This window comes from Mustela erminea, chromosome 16 (genome assembly GCF_009829155.1).
Source record: "Mustela erminea isolate mMusErm1 chromosome 16, mMusErm1.Pri, whole genome shotgun sequence".
Taxonomy (NCBI): domain Eukaryota; kingdom Metazoa; phylum Chordata; class Mammalia; order Carnivora; family Mustelidae; genus Mustela; species Mustela erminea.
The window spans coordinates 83,558,807-83,570,951 of NC_045629.1; the positions used below are offsets into that span (position 1 = coordinate 83,558,807).

A 12,145-nucleotide genomic window follows, 5' to 3' on the forward strand; every position below is an offset into this window, starting at 1 on the left:
GGGCGACAGGACCCTGGATAGTGGGTGACAGGTGCAGGAGCAGAGGAGCCGGAGGGTGCGTCCCAGGCTAGGTGGGGGCTTCGATGACACCCTCATTTCCCTCCGTGGTCCCCATGGGTTCTGAGGCTCCCTGCCTCCCCCCCCCACCCGGTCTCAGATGGGTCCCAACGCCAAGGAGCTCTTCCGGCTGGTGGAGGACTTCGTAGGCGTCATCGGCTTCCGCATGAAGGACCTGCGGGACGCGTACCAGGTCACAGACAACCTGGGTGAGCCCCTGCCCACTCCGCTGACCCCCTCCCCAGTCCTCTCCGCAGCCCTGGGCCACCCTCCACGTCGGTGTCCTTGTCCATGGGAGCAGGCAGCGGCCAGACGCCCTGCATGGGCCCTCCCTGCGCCTTCACAAGGACACAGCCCCCAGCTCCATGTGGACCGTGGCCAGATGGGATCCCAGAGGGTGACCACAGGGCGTCTCAGCCCAGGACACAGCAGGAGCCCCGGCCAGGGCCAGCCCTCGCTTGCACCTCCCAGAGCCCTCTCTGCACTGGGACTGCCCGGAGGGTCCACGGCGGGACCGTGCAGCCAGCCCGTCCGTGCCCTCTGCCCCCAAGTGTCTCATCAGAGGGTCTCCGGCTCCTCCCAGTGCAGGTGCACTGACCCAGTGGCCCAGTCTCTAAGATGGGACAGCCACCAGCGATCGCCTCGGGGGGCTGCAGAGAGCCCCAGAGCACCCCAACTATCCTGTCAGACACCTGCGTCTCACGGATCCCGTGGTGTCACCTGTGTGCCCCACGGACTCACACCCCAGACCCACACCCACATTCACACACTCGCACACCCTGCACACTCCCACACACACTGACGCCCTCACACTCACACACCTCCCACACCACACCCACACTCGCACACTCACCTCCCACACTCACACGCCCACACACACCCACATTCACACACACACACACTGACACCACCTCACGCTCATACCCCCCCCACACATTCACTTCACACCCCACACACCCACAAACCCACACCCCACGGGCCTACACACGCACACACCCTTGCCCTACTGGTACCTATATACCCCCACTTCACACACCCCACCCAACCCCATACCCACACGCCCCATGTCCCGCAGCAGTGGCCCATATACCCCATATCCTGAATTCAGGGCCTCAGCGAGAAGGGCCCCATCTCTGTGCTCAGGTCCTCCTAGATGGAAGGTGCCCTGGTCCCCAGAAGGGACCACGCAGGGGTGAGGGGGGCATAGCCAGGGAGCCAGGCAGGAGAGGCTGAGGGAGTGCGGGCAGGGGGCCCCGTGAGAGCACAGGCGGGGGTGGAGGTGCAAACTGGCTGCCTGTGCTGGGTTTCTGCTGGGGTCGAGGCCGCAGAGGTGGGCGAAGGCCAGGCGGGCTGGAGCCGCGGGCGGAGGCTGTGGGCTCCAGAGCCCAGTCCTTCCCCCACACCTAGTGAGGGCAGGCCGTGGGGCGCTGGGAGAAGGGGGCATGGCGTCCGCCAGACAATGGCAGGCTGGGGTGGGGGGGACTTGGAGACACTGGGACCCCCCCACCCCAGTCCCATGCTCCCAATCCCGTGTGTGCCACCTTGCCCCCATCTTGCCTGCAGGGACACCCTGGGGGGTGGGGTCTGTTCCTTTTTGTGGAGCAGGTGGGGAGGGGGCTGGGCTCCAGCATCCCAGGGAGGAAAGGGGGGCCACTAAGGTGACAGTACTCCGGGGGACCCCTCTATGGTTACAGACCTGACCGCAGAAGCTGCCTTTGACCCCTGTGGGGCCATGGGGGCTGAGTCAAAGCCTGGGTCCTCACCGTGGGAGGGCGCTCCTGCTGGGGCCGGGGGGTGGGCGTCCTTCGAAGGCTTGGGAGAGGCTGGAAGGTTACCCAGGTTGGGGCCCCTTCTGAGCTGCGAGCTCCCCAGGGCCAAGGCTCCTGGTTGCACAGCTGCGCCGTCTTCGTCTGTCTCTGTCCCTGTTGTCTCTGGGTCCACTCCAGTCCTCAGCATCCATAAACTCCCGGCCAGCGGGGCCGCAGACATCAGCTTCCCCATGAAGGGCTGGAGGGCCACGGGCGACTGGGCCAAGGTGCCGGAGGACAGGGTCACGGTGTCCAGGAGCGTCTTCTCTACGGGGTTGGCAGGTGAGGAGCCCCAAGCTGCGGGAGGGGCCCTCAGGGGAGACTCAGGCCCTGGGTCCGAGGGCGCACCCCCCAGAAGCTTCCTTCTGGAGTCTGGCCTGCTGCCTCAAGGGCCAAGGGCAGCCTTCACTTCTTCTCCGTGATCCTGAGGTCACCCCTTCCTCTAGGAAGCCCTCCCTGCTCTTCCTGCCTTTGAAAGATCCTAGGCGACCTTTGCTGAATGCTCCCGTGGACCACAGGGAGGGGAGGGCCTCTCCTGCCCCCCCAAGCCCTCGGGGTCACTTCAGGGGACCCAGACCGCCACCCCAGCTCTCCAGCCACAGTGCTGTGTGTGTGATGGGGGTGGACACGACCAAGGAGCCTGCGCCTCCTCCCGGGGACTTGCCCTTCCCCGCACTGGAGTGCGCCCCGGCGTGCGCCCCGGCTGTGGCAGGCGGGAGAGGGTGACCGCGGTGCTCCCTTCCAGAGGCTGATGACTCGTCTGTGTTCGTGGTGGGCACCGTGCTCTACAGAAACCTGGGCAGCTTCCTGGCCCTGCAGAGGTGGGAGGCCCAGCGGGCCTGGAAGGGACGTGGCATGGGGGGGCGTGGGCCAGCGGGAGGCACTCAGGGGAGGGACAGGGAGGGGAAGCCTGGCCCTTGCGCCCCCGCCCCCCGCCTCCCCCAACGCCTGCTGGCTCTGCCCCAGGAACACGACCGTGCTGAACTCCAAGGTCATCTCCGTGACGGTGAAGCCCCCGCCACGCTCCCTGCTCACACCCTTGGAGATAGAGTTCGCCCACCTGTACAACGTGAGTGCCATGCGCAGGGCCACGCAGCTCCCCCACCTGCTCCGTGGAGGGCCTGTGGCCTTCGTGGGTCTCCCTTGAGCCTGCTGCTCGCTTTCCTGCACGATGGAGGTGGAAACAGGCCCAAGAGGTGTGTGGTCTGCTCAAGCTACAGAGCGGGGGACGCCAGAGGCAAAACTCAGCCCACTTCTATAGCCACTGCCCGGTCTCCCGCCTTGGTTTCCTGGGGAAGAGCCGTCCCCTTTTGAGAAACGAGTCTGTCCCGGGCCTCACAGTCCCACTGTGCCCTGCTCCTTGGGGCTCTCTGTCAGGCCTCAGAGGACCCAGGGCCAACGTGCCCTTTGGACCTGCTGAAAGCCAGGAAGCCAAGAGTGTGAGCAGATCCATTACCCACCCAGGACCGAGCAGTGCCACATCTCGAACCCAAGGCCAGGGTCATGTCGAGAACTGGCCCTGATCTGTCCCACTGTGTGGCCTCTGGCGAGTGGCTCAGCCTCTCTGTGCCTGGGCTCTCCCCTCGTAGATGGGAGCCACAAGCTTGGTGGAGACCTGAGTCGTTCCCACCAGCCCTCGGGGTGCACGACCGCTCAGGGGTGACCAGGACCCCTGCTGCTCTGGCTCCACAGGCCTGCAGGACAGGGTCTGCTGAGGCCCCGCCTGTGCCCACCCCACAGGGCCCCGTGGGAGGGGGCAGTCTTCCCAGCACGCTGGACTGGCTGCCTGGGCTCCTGACATGGGCTTCAGCCATCACTGCCCAGCCCCACTTGGGGAGGGGCCGAGAGTGGCTTGAGAGCAGGGCCAGTGCCTTCCCCACTCTGGGCCTCAGTTTCCTCCTCCTCGTGCTCCTTCTCTGGGGGCGACAGCAGAGTCAGAATGTTCACCTAGCAGGCCTGTGAGTGGCCCCGGCGGTCACCCTAGGGCGGGTCCCGGGCAGGGGGGCGCATGACACTGACTCCTCCCCTCTCTCCCCCAGGGCACCACCAACCAGACCTGCATCCTGTGGGACGAGTCGGACGTGTAAGTTCACGTGGACTTTGTGGCCTCAGGGCCTCTAGGGTGGGCTCAGGGGTGGCTGGCCCACGGGGAGGGGTGTAGTTTCAGGGTCGAGGCCATGACCTCCCACCTGTCCGTGTCTCACGTGACCCCTCCCTGCCCACGTCTGGCTCTGAGGCAGCTTGGACCCCACCCAGCCTGCTACTGGCCCCTCCCAGGAAAGAGCTGGGCCAAGGCCCCAAGCCTTCGGAGAAGGAGGGTCAGAATCCTGGAACCAGGCGGGGGCGGTCTGAATCCTGGGGGGGCGGTGAGGCCTTCCCTGGTGTGGTCAGAGGGTGGGCGTCACTGTCACCACCCGTCCCTCTCAGCGCTGGCGTCGGCATCCCTGAGGCATCCCTGCAGCCCTTCCCCAGGCCGCCTGGGAGTGTGAGGTGCGCCGCCCGGCCCTCTGAGCCTGGGGGGCATGCTGCGAACCCCCTGTGCTCGGGGTGGGGCAGTCATGGGCATGTGTCCTGGGAGGGCAGGAAGGCTCCCGCGGCAGCTGATTCTCGAGACAAGCTCGCCTGGCAGAGAAGGGCGTGGAGGCAGACACACAGCTTGAGCACAGACATGGGATTTGGATGGCACATGTGGCATGTGAGGTGTGGCCAGGAAGAGCAGGAGGCTGGAGGACAGGCAAGATGGGGCCGGTGTGCGGGGGCTGTTGTGTCAGGAGCTAGGGAAGTTATTGGGATGGGATCAGCATCTACCCATCCACCGCCCCCTCCACCCCCATTCATCCACCCGTCCATGCACACCTCCGTCCGTCCGTCCATCCGTCCGCCAGCCTCCAGTGATTACCAGCCACAGAGAAGGCAGTTCTCTATCAGGTTTTGTCCTCAGCCTTGTCCTGTCCACGCTGAGGAGGGCAGTAAAGCAGGAATATGTAGATTCCTATGAAAGCGTCAGCTCATGCCCCATGGCAAGAAGTGGAGCCAGATGGCTCTGGTGACAGGGGACACTTGTGGCAGGTGGGGTCAAGTGCCTTTTAAAGCAGGTTCATGGAAGCCTCTCTGAGGGGACGGTGTTTGAGCAGAGGCCTGACCTAGCACCGTGCACTGGAGACAACACTACAGCAAAAGGGACAGGCAGCCCCAGGGCTCTATTCGGAGGTCACGCGGAGCCATCGGGCACATCCCACTGGCCTTTACCGGCTCTGGGCCTGGGGCGGCGGCGTGGTTGGGGGAGGGCTGGCCGGCCTGCTGCCCTGGCAAGTGGCCCTCTGGCTTTGGTTGCTGTCCTGCTTTTCTCTGGGTTTTACAAGCAGCAGAACCTCTTGGTATAAAATGGGGTGTCTGAAAAGAGTGATGGTGGCAAGACAAGGAAGCAGGCCCTCATGCTTGCGGCGTCCTGCCAGCCCCTCTGAGTCCCCATTCCCAGGCAGCCGGGCTGAGCTGTGGCTTCTGGTCTGTCCATCTGGCCCTTCGCCGACTCCCCAGGGGCTGTCCGAAGGCTGCGCGCAGCCCTGGGCCACACGGGTCACCCCTGGAGGGCCTTCTTTCTCTTTCTCCTGACGGCTCCGCCCTCATTTCTGAGAGTCTCCTCGCCGGCCAGTCCTGGGACCGTGTGAAGCTCTTGGAAGCAAACTGCTCTCCAGAGAGGTGGGCTTCACCCGCTTTGCCTCCCTGCGCAGCAGCTGCGAGAGCCCCGGCCGGGCCAGCACGTCCCGCTCACGTCCTGAGGGCCTTCCTGTGGCCCAGGAGGACCTCGAGGCCGACCCTGCCCTCCAGGAGCCTCGGCTGCCCACCCTGTAGCCAGGTTCCCACTTCTCACCTCTGGCCATGAACTCTTTCAAGGGCCGGGGGGCCTGCGCACCATCCCAGCATGCCCCACCCACCCGCGGTCCCCTCTGGAGGCGTGGAATGGCTAAAGTTTCTATACCTGGGGGCCCAGGGCCCCAGGACAGAAGGAAGGGGCCAACAACGGCGCCGCGTTTGCGACGTGCCCCAGGTAGCATTCGCATGCGAGCTCCCTGTTTGGTCCTGGGCAGGGTCCTGGGCGGGGCCCCGGGAGCCTGACTGCACTGTTGCTGCCACCTCGGAGAAAGCCGGGCCACCTATGAGCCTGTGACTCAGTGGGACTCTCCGGAGTGGGGATGGAGGAATCCAACCCATGGCTGGGTAGCCCGGGGCCCACGGGGGAGGGTCTGAGACTGGGGTGCTGTGGTAGAGGGACCTGGCTGTGTCCCCAAGACCCACCCCTATTCTGTGCTGGATACCTCCCTTCCATGGCCAGGGTGGGGGGCTGCTCCTCGCCCTATGAAGGGGCTCAGAGGAGCCCAGGGTTTCCTAGATGATCAGACAGAGGGTTCAAGTACAGGGCCCCAAGTCTGCTTCCACCTGTGACCCAGGAGCTGAGTCTGTGCTGATGTGGACCTGTGGGGGGGTGGGGGCTGAGAAAGAGGGTCACATGTGTGCAGGATTGTGGGTGGGGGTTTGCCGGAGAGGGAGGCAGTGACCACCTGAAGAGAAATAGTGATTTTCCATCCTTGACTGTGATCCCTGAGCCCAGTCCTGATCGCAGATGAAGTGTCTTGACCCCAGTCACCTGCTGAGCCCTGATCCCTGGTCACCTGCTGACCCCTTTCCCCAGTTACACTCTGAGCCATGACCTTTATCAAATACTCAGCCCTGACCCTGGCCCCACTCTGAGCCCTGAAACTGGTCACACTCTGAGCCCTGACCCTGGTCACACACTGAGCCCTGACCCTGGTCACACACTGAGCCCTGATCCTGGTCACTCTGAGCCCCGAGCCCTGGTCATACTCTGAGCCCTGATCCTGGTCCTACTCTGAGCTCTGACCCTGGCCCCACGCTGAACCCTGATCCTGGTCCCACTCTGAGCCCTGACCCTGGTCACACACTGAGCCCTGATCCTGGTCATACTCTGAGCCCTGATCCTGGTCCCACTCTGAGCCCTGACCCTGGTCACACACTTAGCCCCGACCCCAGTCACATGCTGAACCCTGATCCCTGGTCACACACTTAGCCCCGACCCCGGTCACATGCTGAACCCTGATCCTGGTCCCTCTCTGAGCCCTAATCCTGGTCACACACTGAGCCCTGACCCTGGCCCCATGCTGAACTCTGATCCTGGTCACACTCTGAATGCTGACCCTGTCACACACTGAGCCCTGACCCCGGTCACACTCTGAGCCCTGACCCTGGTCACACTCTGAGCCCTGATCCTTGTCCTGCTCTGAGCCCTCATCCTGGTCCTGCTCTGAGCCCTGAACCTGGTCACACTCTGAGCCCTGACCCCGGTGACACACTGAGCCCTGACCCCGGTCACATGCTGAGCCCTGCCCCTGTGTCTTCTCTGGAACCTGTTCAGGACGCTCACAGATGATCACATGAGTGTCACGTGCTTACCGGGCCACCTCCTCTTCTAGACACATGCGACAGTTGGCCATGTGATGTGCTCGTCTTAGAAATACTGAGTCAGAGGCTCCCGCCCACAGCACAGACCCTCCACGGCCTCGCCCCCAGCTACACACACATTTCCACACGAAGCCTCAACACCCACGCTCAGCGGCTCGGTTAACTCTGGTTCCTGACGGCTCCCTGGAGCCCCCTCGCCCCAGGCGCCCGCATTATGCGGCCAAATCCCCCTTCCCAGCCGAAGACCCCGACGGCCCGCTCCAAATCCCCGGCTGGTGGCTCGGCGCCCCCTCCCCAGCACTGCAGCAGCCTGGCCCTGGCAGGGAGGCCCGGCGAGCGGGGGCGTTGGAGAGGGAAAGGGGGGTCTGTGGAGCTCCCAGCTATGCAGGAGGGCAGGTGGAGGATAGACTGGGTGACAGAGCTGATGAGGGCCTGGAGCCCATCCTGGGCCCCCCGTCCTGTGGTCCCAAGAGGCCAACTCCTGGCATCTCCCTCATGGCAGCCGCTAAGTTAGAACCTTGAAGTCAGAGCTGGTAAGATTCCGGGAGACCATCTGCTCTGCTCAGCTGGGACCCTGTGTGCAGGTGGGGGGCAGGGACTCCCCGCCAGTGCGCCTCCTGGGATGCCCGAGTTTTGGGGGAGGGTGTGCGGGGGACCAGCCCCAGGGGGGCCCCAGGACCCACACCCACATGGGCTGCGGAGCCTCTGACAAGTGCTCCCGGCTTGGGGGTTTCTCCCTCTGGCGAGCTGAGCCTGCGGCGCGGACACCAGGACGGGCTGCCGGAGGGATGGCGTCCTGCGCGCACCCGAAGCCCAGCCCCGATCCAGGCTCTTCAGACATGCCTCCTTGACTCCCAGGGGCTGCTGTCTGCAGAGCAGCAGGCCTGGGAGGCCGCCTGGCCTGGCCCTGCCACCCAGGGACAGGCGGGACCCAGGCTCGCCCCTCCCCTGGGGCCCCTGCCCCCGAGTGTGTCCCAGTCCCTCTAAGAGCCTTGCCCCTATCCTTGGTTTCCGTGGAGCGGGCGGTGAGGGGCAGGCTGAGGGGAGGGGAAGCGGAAGGGAGAGTTGGCAGGGTCCCTAGGTCCCTGTCAGCGGCTGGGAGCCAGCCCGAGTCCTCCCACTAAGGCTGGTTCCTGATGGGGGCAGAGGCGGCAGGCAGGAGGGAGATGGGAGAGGGCGGCCCGTGCCCCCCTCCACCCCCCTGCAGCCCTGCAGTCCGCTCCAGCCCCTTCCCCTGTGCCCTTCCCTTCTCTGAGTCTCCCCCTACTTCGTCCTTGGGGGGCGGGGGCTGGCAGGGCCACGCTGGGGACCTGCCCTCTCCTGCAGGGGCGGGAGCGGGAGGGGGCAGATGGGCCAGGAGGTCATGGCACCCCCGGCTGCTTCCTGGCTGACAGCCCGGTTCCCCCCGGCCACTGTCCTCCACCCCACGGGCCCCTCGCTGCTGCCCCCCTCAGGGACGGGTGGCCTGTGTGCGCCTGGCCCCTGCGCCCAGTTCGGCTGCAGCCTCCAACACCACCTGCTCTGAGAGGTGCGTCCTGCCCGTTTTCCCACACTCACAGTCCTGCCCCTCCTTCCCAGCTCAGACCCCAGGGCGTATTTCCTGCCCCGTTTGCCCCTACTCCTGCGGAACAGGGCCCCCCGGGCAGGGCCTGGGTCTCGTCCACTGCCCACGTGTCTCCCCTGCTGGGGACACACAGTTAAGCCTCCAGGAGGTGACAGAGGCTGCTGGACTGGGCCCCGTTTGAAGGGGCCCCTCATCCTCAGGGGACTGGGACCCGCCCGTTCCCTCCTTCCCTGCAGCCAGTCTGCCCAGTGGGGTCTGGCAGCGTCCCACTGTCGAGGTGCCCCCATGCCACCCACCCAGCGGGATATCCACCAAGGTGCGCCCACCCCTCACCACTCACTTGTGGGATGAGGGGGGCCCCCAGGAGGGCAGGGGCCGAGGAAGCCGCCCCCACTGGAACGCCCGCTGGGCCGGGGTGTCCCAAGGGTGGGAGGCCCCGTGTGTGTCCTCCGGCCACACTTGGCGGGTCAGGGGCGCTCCTCGTTCGAGCTCGGGAACCCCGGCTCTGCCACACCCACTGCGCGCACCCAGGCCTCAGCTTCTCTGACCGTATGATGGAGGAGACAGACCCACGCTGGGGAGGTGTCGCCAGCCCCCCAGCCCCCCCCAGGCACCTCACAGGCCACGGCAGAGGACGGGACTGCCAGTGCTGGCCCAGAGCTGGCCACGGCCCTACCTGCCCATTTCCTGTCCTGAAGCTCTCCCTTGGTTTCCCCCTCATTCTGCTGGCACAGCATGCTGGTCACTGCTGGCCGGGCACAGACCCGGGGGCATGTCTAGAGAAGGGGCTCTGGCCGAGGAAGGGGGTGGTCTGGCCAGGAGCATGGCGTGTTGGTGTGGAGGGCGCATCTCGGGGCGGGGCCCTTCCCTGCACATGAGCCTCCTTCTGCTGTGTGTCCAGCTGTGACCCGAGGCCCCTGCATCCGTCCCGTAGCCTCTCCACACGCGCAGGTGGGTGGGGATGGGGTCCTCTGAGCAGAGCACCCACGGAGACACAGGGGTCAAGGAGGGGGCCCCTGAGCTCAAGAAACCAGGCCGGCAGAGTGGGACCAGTGCTGGGTGGCACGTGGGTGGCCCTATTTCAGAGGTGCCTGCAGGGGCGGGAGATGGGCTGGCGGGAGTGCGGTGTAGACGAAGTCACCTACGTTGCTTGTTTGCGGCCACAGGGCCTAGTGGCCAGAGGCCTGGGAAGGGGGGCTTGGGACCAGGCGGGGCCGTTGCCTTCGGCACCCGCACTCCCCCAGCAGCCCCCCCACAGGCTCTGCCACGTGAGTCTGTGCCCGGCTCTGGCTTGGGGGGTGGGCCACGTTGCTGCAGGAAGGGGTGCACACGGCAACACACAGGGCCCCTCTGGCCAGCGCACAGAGTTGCTTTGGAGCGCTCCTAGCCGGGCCCCGTCCCCCCGTCCGGCTGTCCTTCCAGGGGCACCGTGCCGGAGACGCATGTTCCCAGCAGCGCCCACCCACAGGGCATGCTCTGCCCATGGGCACACGGGGCCCCCCTGCATCCACCCAAGGGGGGCTCCACCGTGCTCCAACATCTGGTCCCGCAGGGACCGCCCTGCCCAGACCCCGTCCTGCCGCCATCCCCACCCTCCCGGGACCCTCCCAGGCCCAGCCCACCCCGCAGGCTGCCGGGCCTTCGCCCACCCTGTCGTTACGGCGGCGTCTGTCCATCCCTCTCGGAGACCAGACCCCCAGGTCCAGAGCACGCGCTGTGACCCGGCAGCTGGACCGGTGGGAGGAGCAGGGGTCCTGCCTGCTGCAGGCCTGGCCTCGAAGCCCGGCCCCATTCCTGACTAACCGGGTCGTGGTGGGCGAGCCCTTTTGGCTCCTTGAGACATGGGGTTGCCGCAGGGCCGGAATGAGGTGATGGGTGTTGAGTAGAGGTCGGCCGGTGGGCAATGGTCGGCAGGTAGGCGCTGGCCCTACCCGTCCTCCAGGAAGCTCGGGAGAGACCCACACTGTGCCCTGTGGGGTAAGCGCCGGCCTCGGGGGCCCAGCGTGAGGTTCCCCAGCTGGAGCCCACCTGGAGGCAGGCAGCAGAGGCCCTCGGGGCCCCAGCGCAGCATGTGCAAAGGGGCTGAGGCAGGGGTCCACGGGCTGGACTTGCAGGACGGGTGCTCTCCTCCCTTGAGACGCTTCCCTCCGCCAGAGGCCGCAACAGCCGGTTTCCTGAGGCCGAAAGGTCTTCATCCCACTTCCCAGGCAGCCACGGCCCCTGCTGGGGGCCTGCGGGGGGGGGGGGGGCGTGATGCGACTTGTGGGAGGGCACAGGGTGGGACAGCTGTGGCAAGGGCCCGTTCTCGCCCCCAGGCCTCGGTGCTGGGGCCAGGGCGGCAGGAAGCAGGGCACGGTGGGATGACGTCGAGTGCCAGGGTCACTGGGCCTTTGGGAGTCGGGGGAACTGCGCGATGCCTGGAAGGTGGGGTGGCGGTCGGGGTGTGACAGGCAGTGGTGACGGTGTGGCTGCTGTGTGCATCTGTCCCTGGGGGACGGGGACGGCGGGACCTCCCGTAAGACAGGTTCCGTCTACCCAGCGCCCCGGACACGGCAGACGCGAGAAGTGCTCGCGGGTGAAAGCTGGCAACGGGCTTGGCAGCCGGTGTCGGTCCGGCGACGGTCGCGGAGCTGGTTCTGACGAGGCCACACCCGGGATGCTCGCGGCGGCGGTGACGCCGGGGACCATGAAAGCACAGAGACAGCGGGACAGCGGTGGGGACGATGGTGCTGCCGATGCCAATGGCGGCAGTGCCGGCGCGGATGGCGGTGATGGCCGTGGCGGTGTTGCTGGTGACAGTATGGGGGGTGATGGCGGCGGGTGCGTGGCCGACATCAGGGCTGTGGTGGTGGTGACGCAGCTGGAGTCGGGGGCGGTGTGATTACAGCGTTTGCTCCGGGACTGCCCGTGGCAGGGGCGACGTGGTGGTGGCGACGTGGTGGTGATGGTGGCCTTGCCTATGCGTCGTGCTGATGGTGGCGGTGAGGGCGGCGGTGGCCACGGATGCATTGTCAGGGGCTCGATGGGGTTCGTGCGACGTCGTCTTGGCCTCGGTGGCTTCGGGGCAGCTATGAGGGCACAGACAGCGGTGACAGTGAAGGCGGTGAGATCGCGGCCCCCTCCCTGTGGGGCCTGGGGCAGGCCATGGCGCAGTGGCCAGCCGGACCACAGCGGTCAGTGTCAGATGCCCCCGGAGTGGAGAAGATCGAGTGGGAGGCTGGGGGGCTGGGAGGCTGTG

The 12,145-nt window shown here is 66.3% G+C and overlaps 1 protein-coding gene across 7 annotated transcripts in view; it reads left to right on the forward strand.

Annotated features, from left to right (window-relative positions):
• The window catches only part of ADGRB1 (adhesion G protein-coupled receptor B1), a 75,487-nt gene that overhangs the window by 30,108 nt on the left and 33,234 nt on the right, over positions 1–12,145 (forward strand). For all 7 annotated transcript variants that reach the window (XM_032316356.1, XM_032316350.1, XM_032316351.1 and 4 more), the window contains 5 exons: positions 158–266; positions 2,004–2,147; positions 2,611–2,686; positions 2,832–2,934; positions 3,905–3,948. In XM_032316356.1, the coding sequence (XP_032172247.1) occupies positions 158–266; positions 2,004–2,147; positions 2,611–2,686; positions 2,832–2,934; positions 3,905–3,948 (476 nt within the window). The remainder of the gene's footprint in view (positions 1–157; positions 267–2,003; positions 2,148–2,610; positions 2,687–2,831; positions 2,935–3,904; positions 3,949–12,145) is intronic.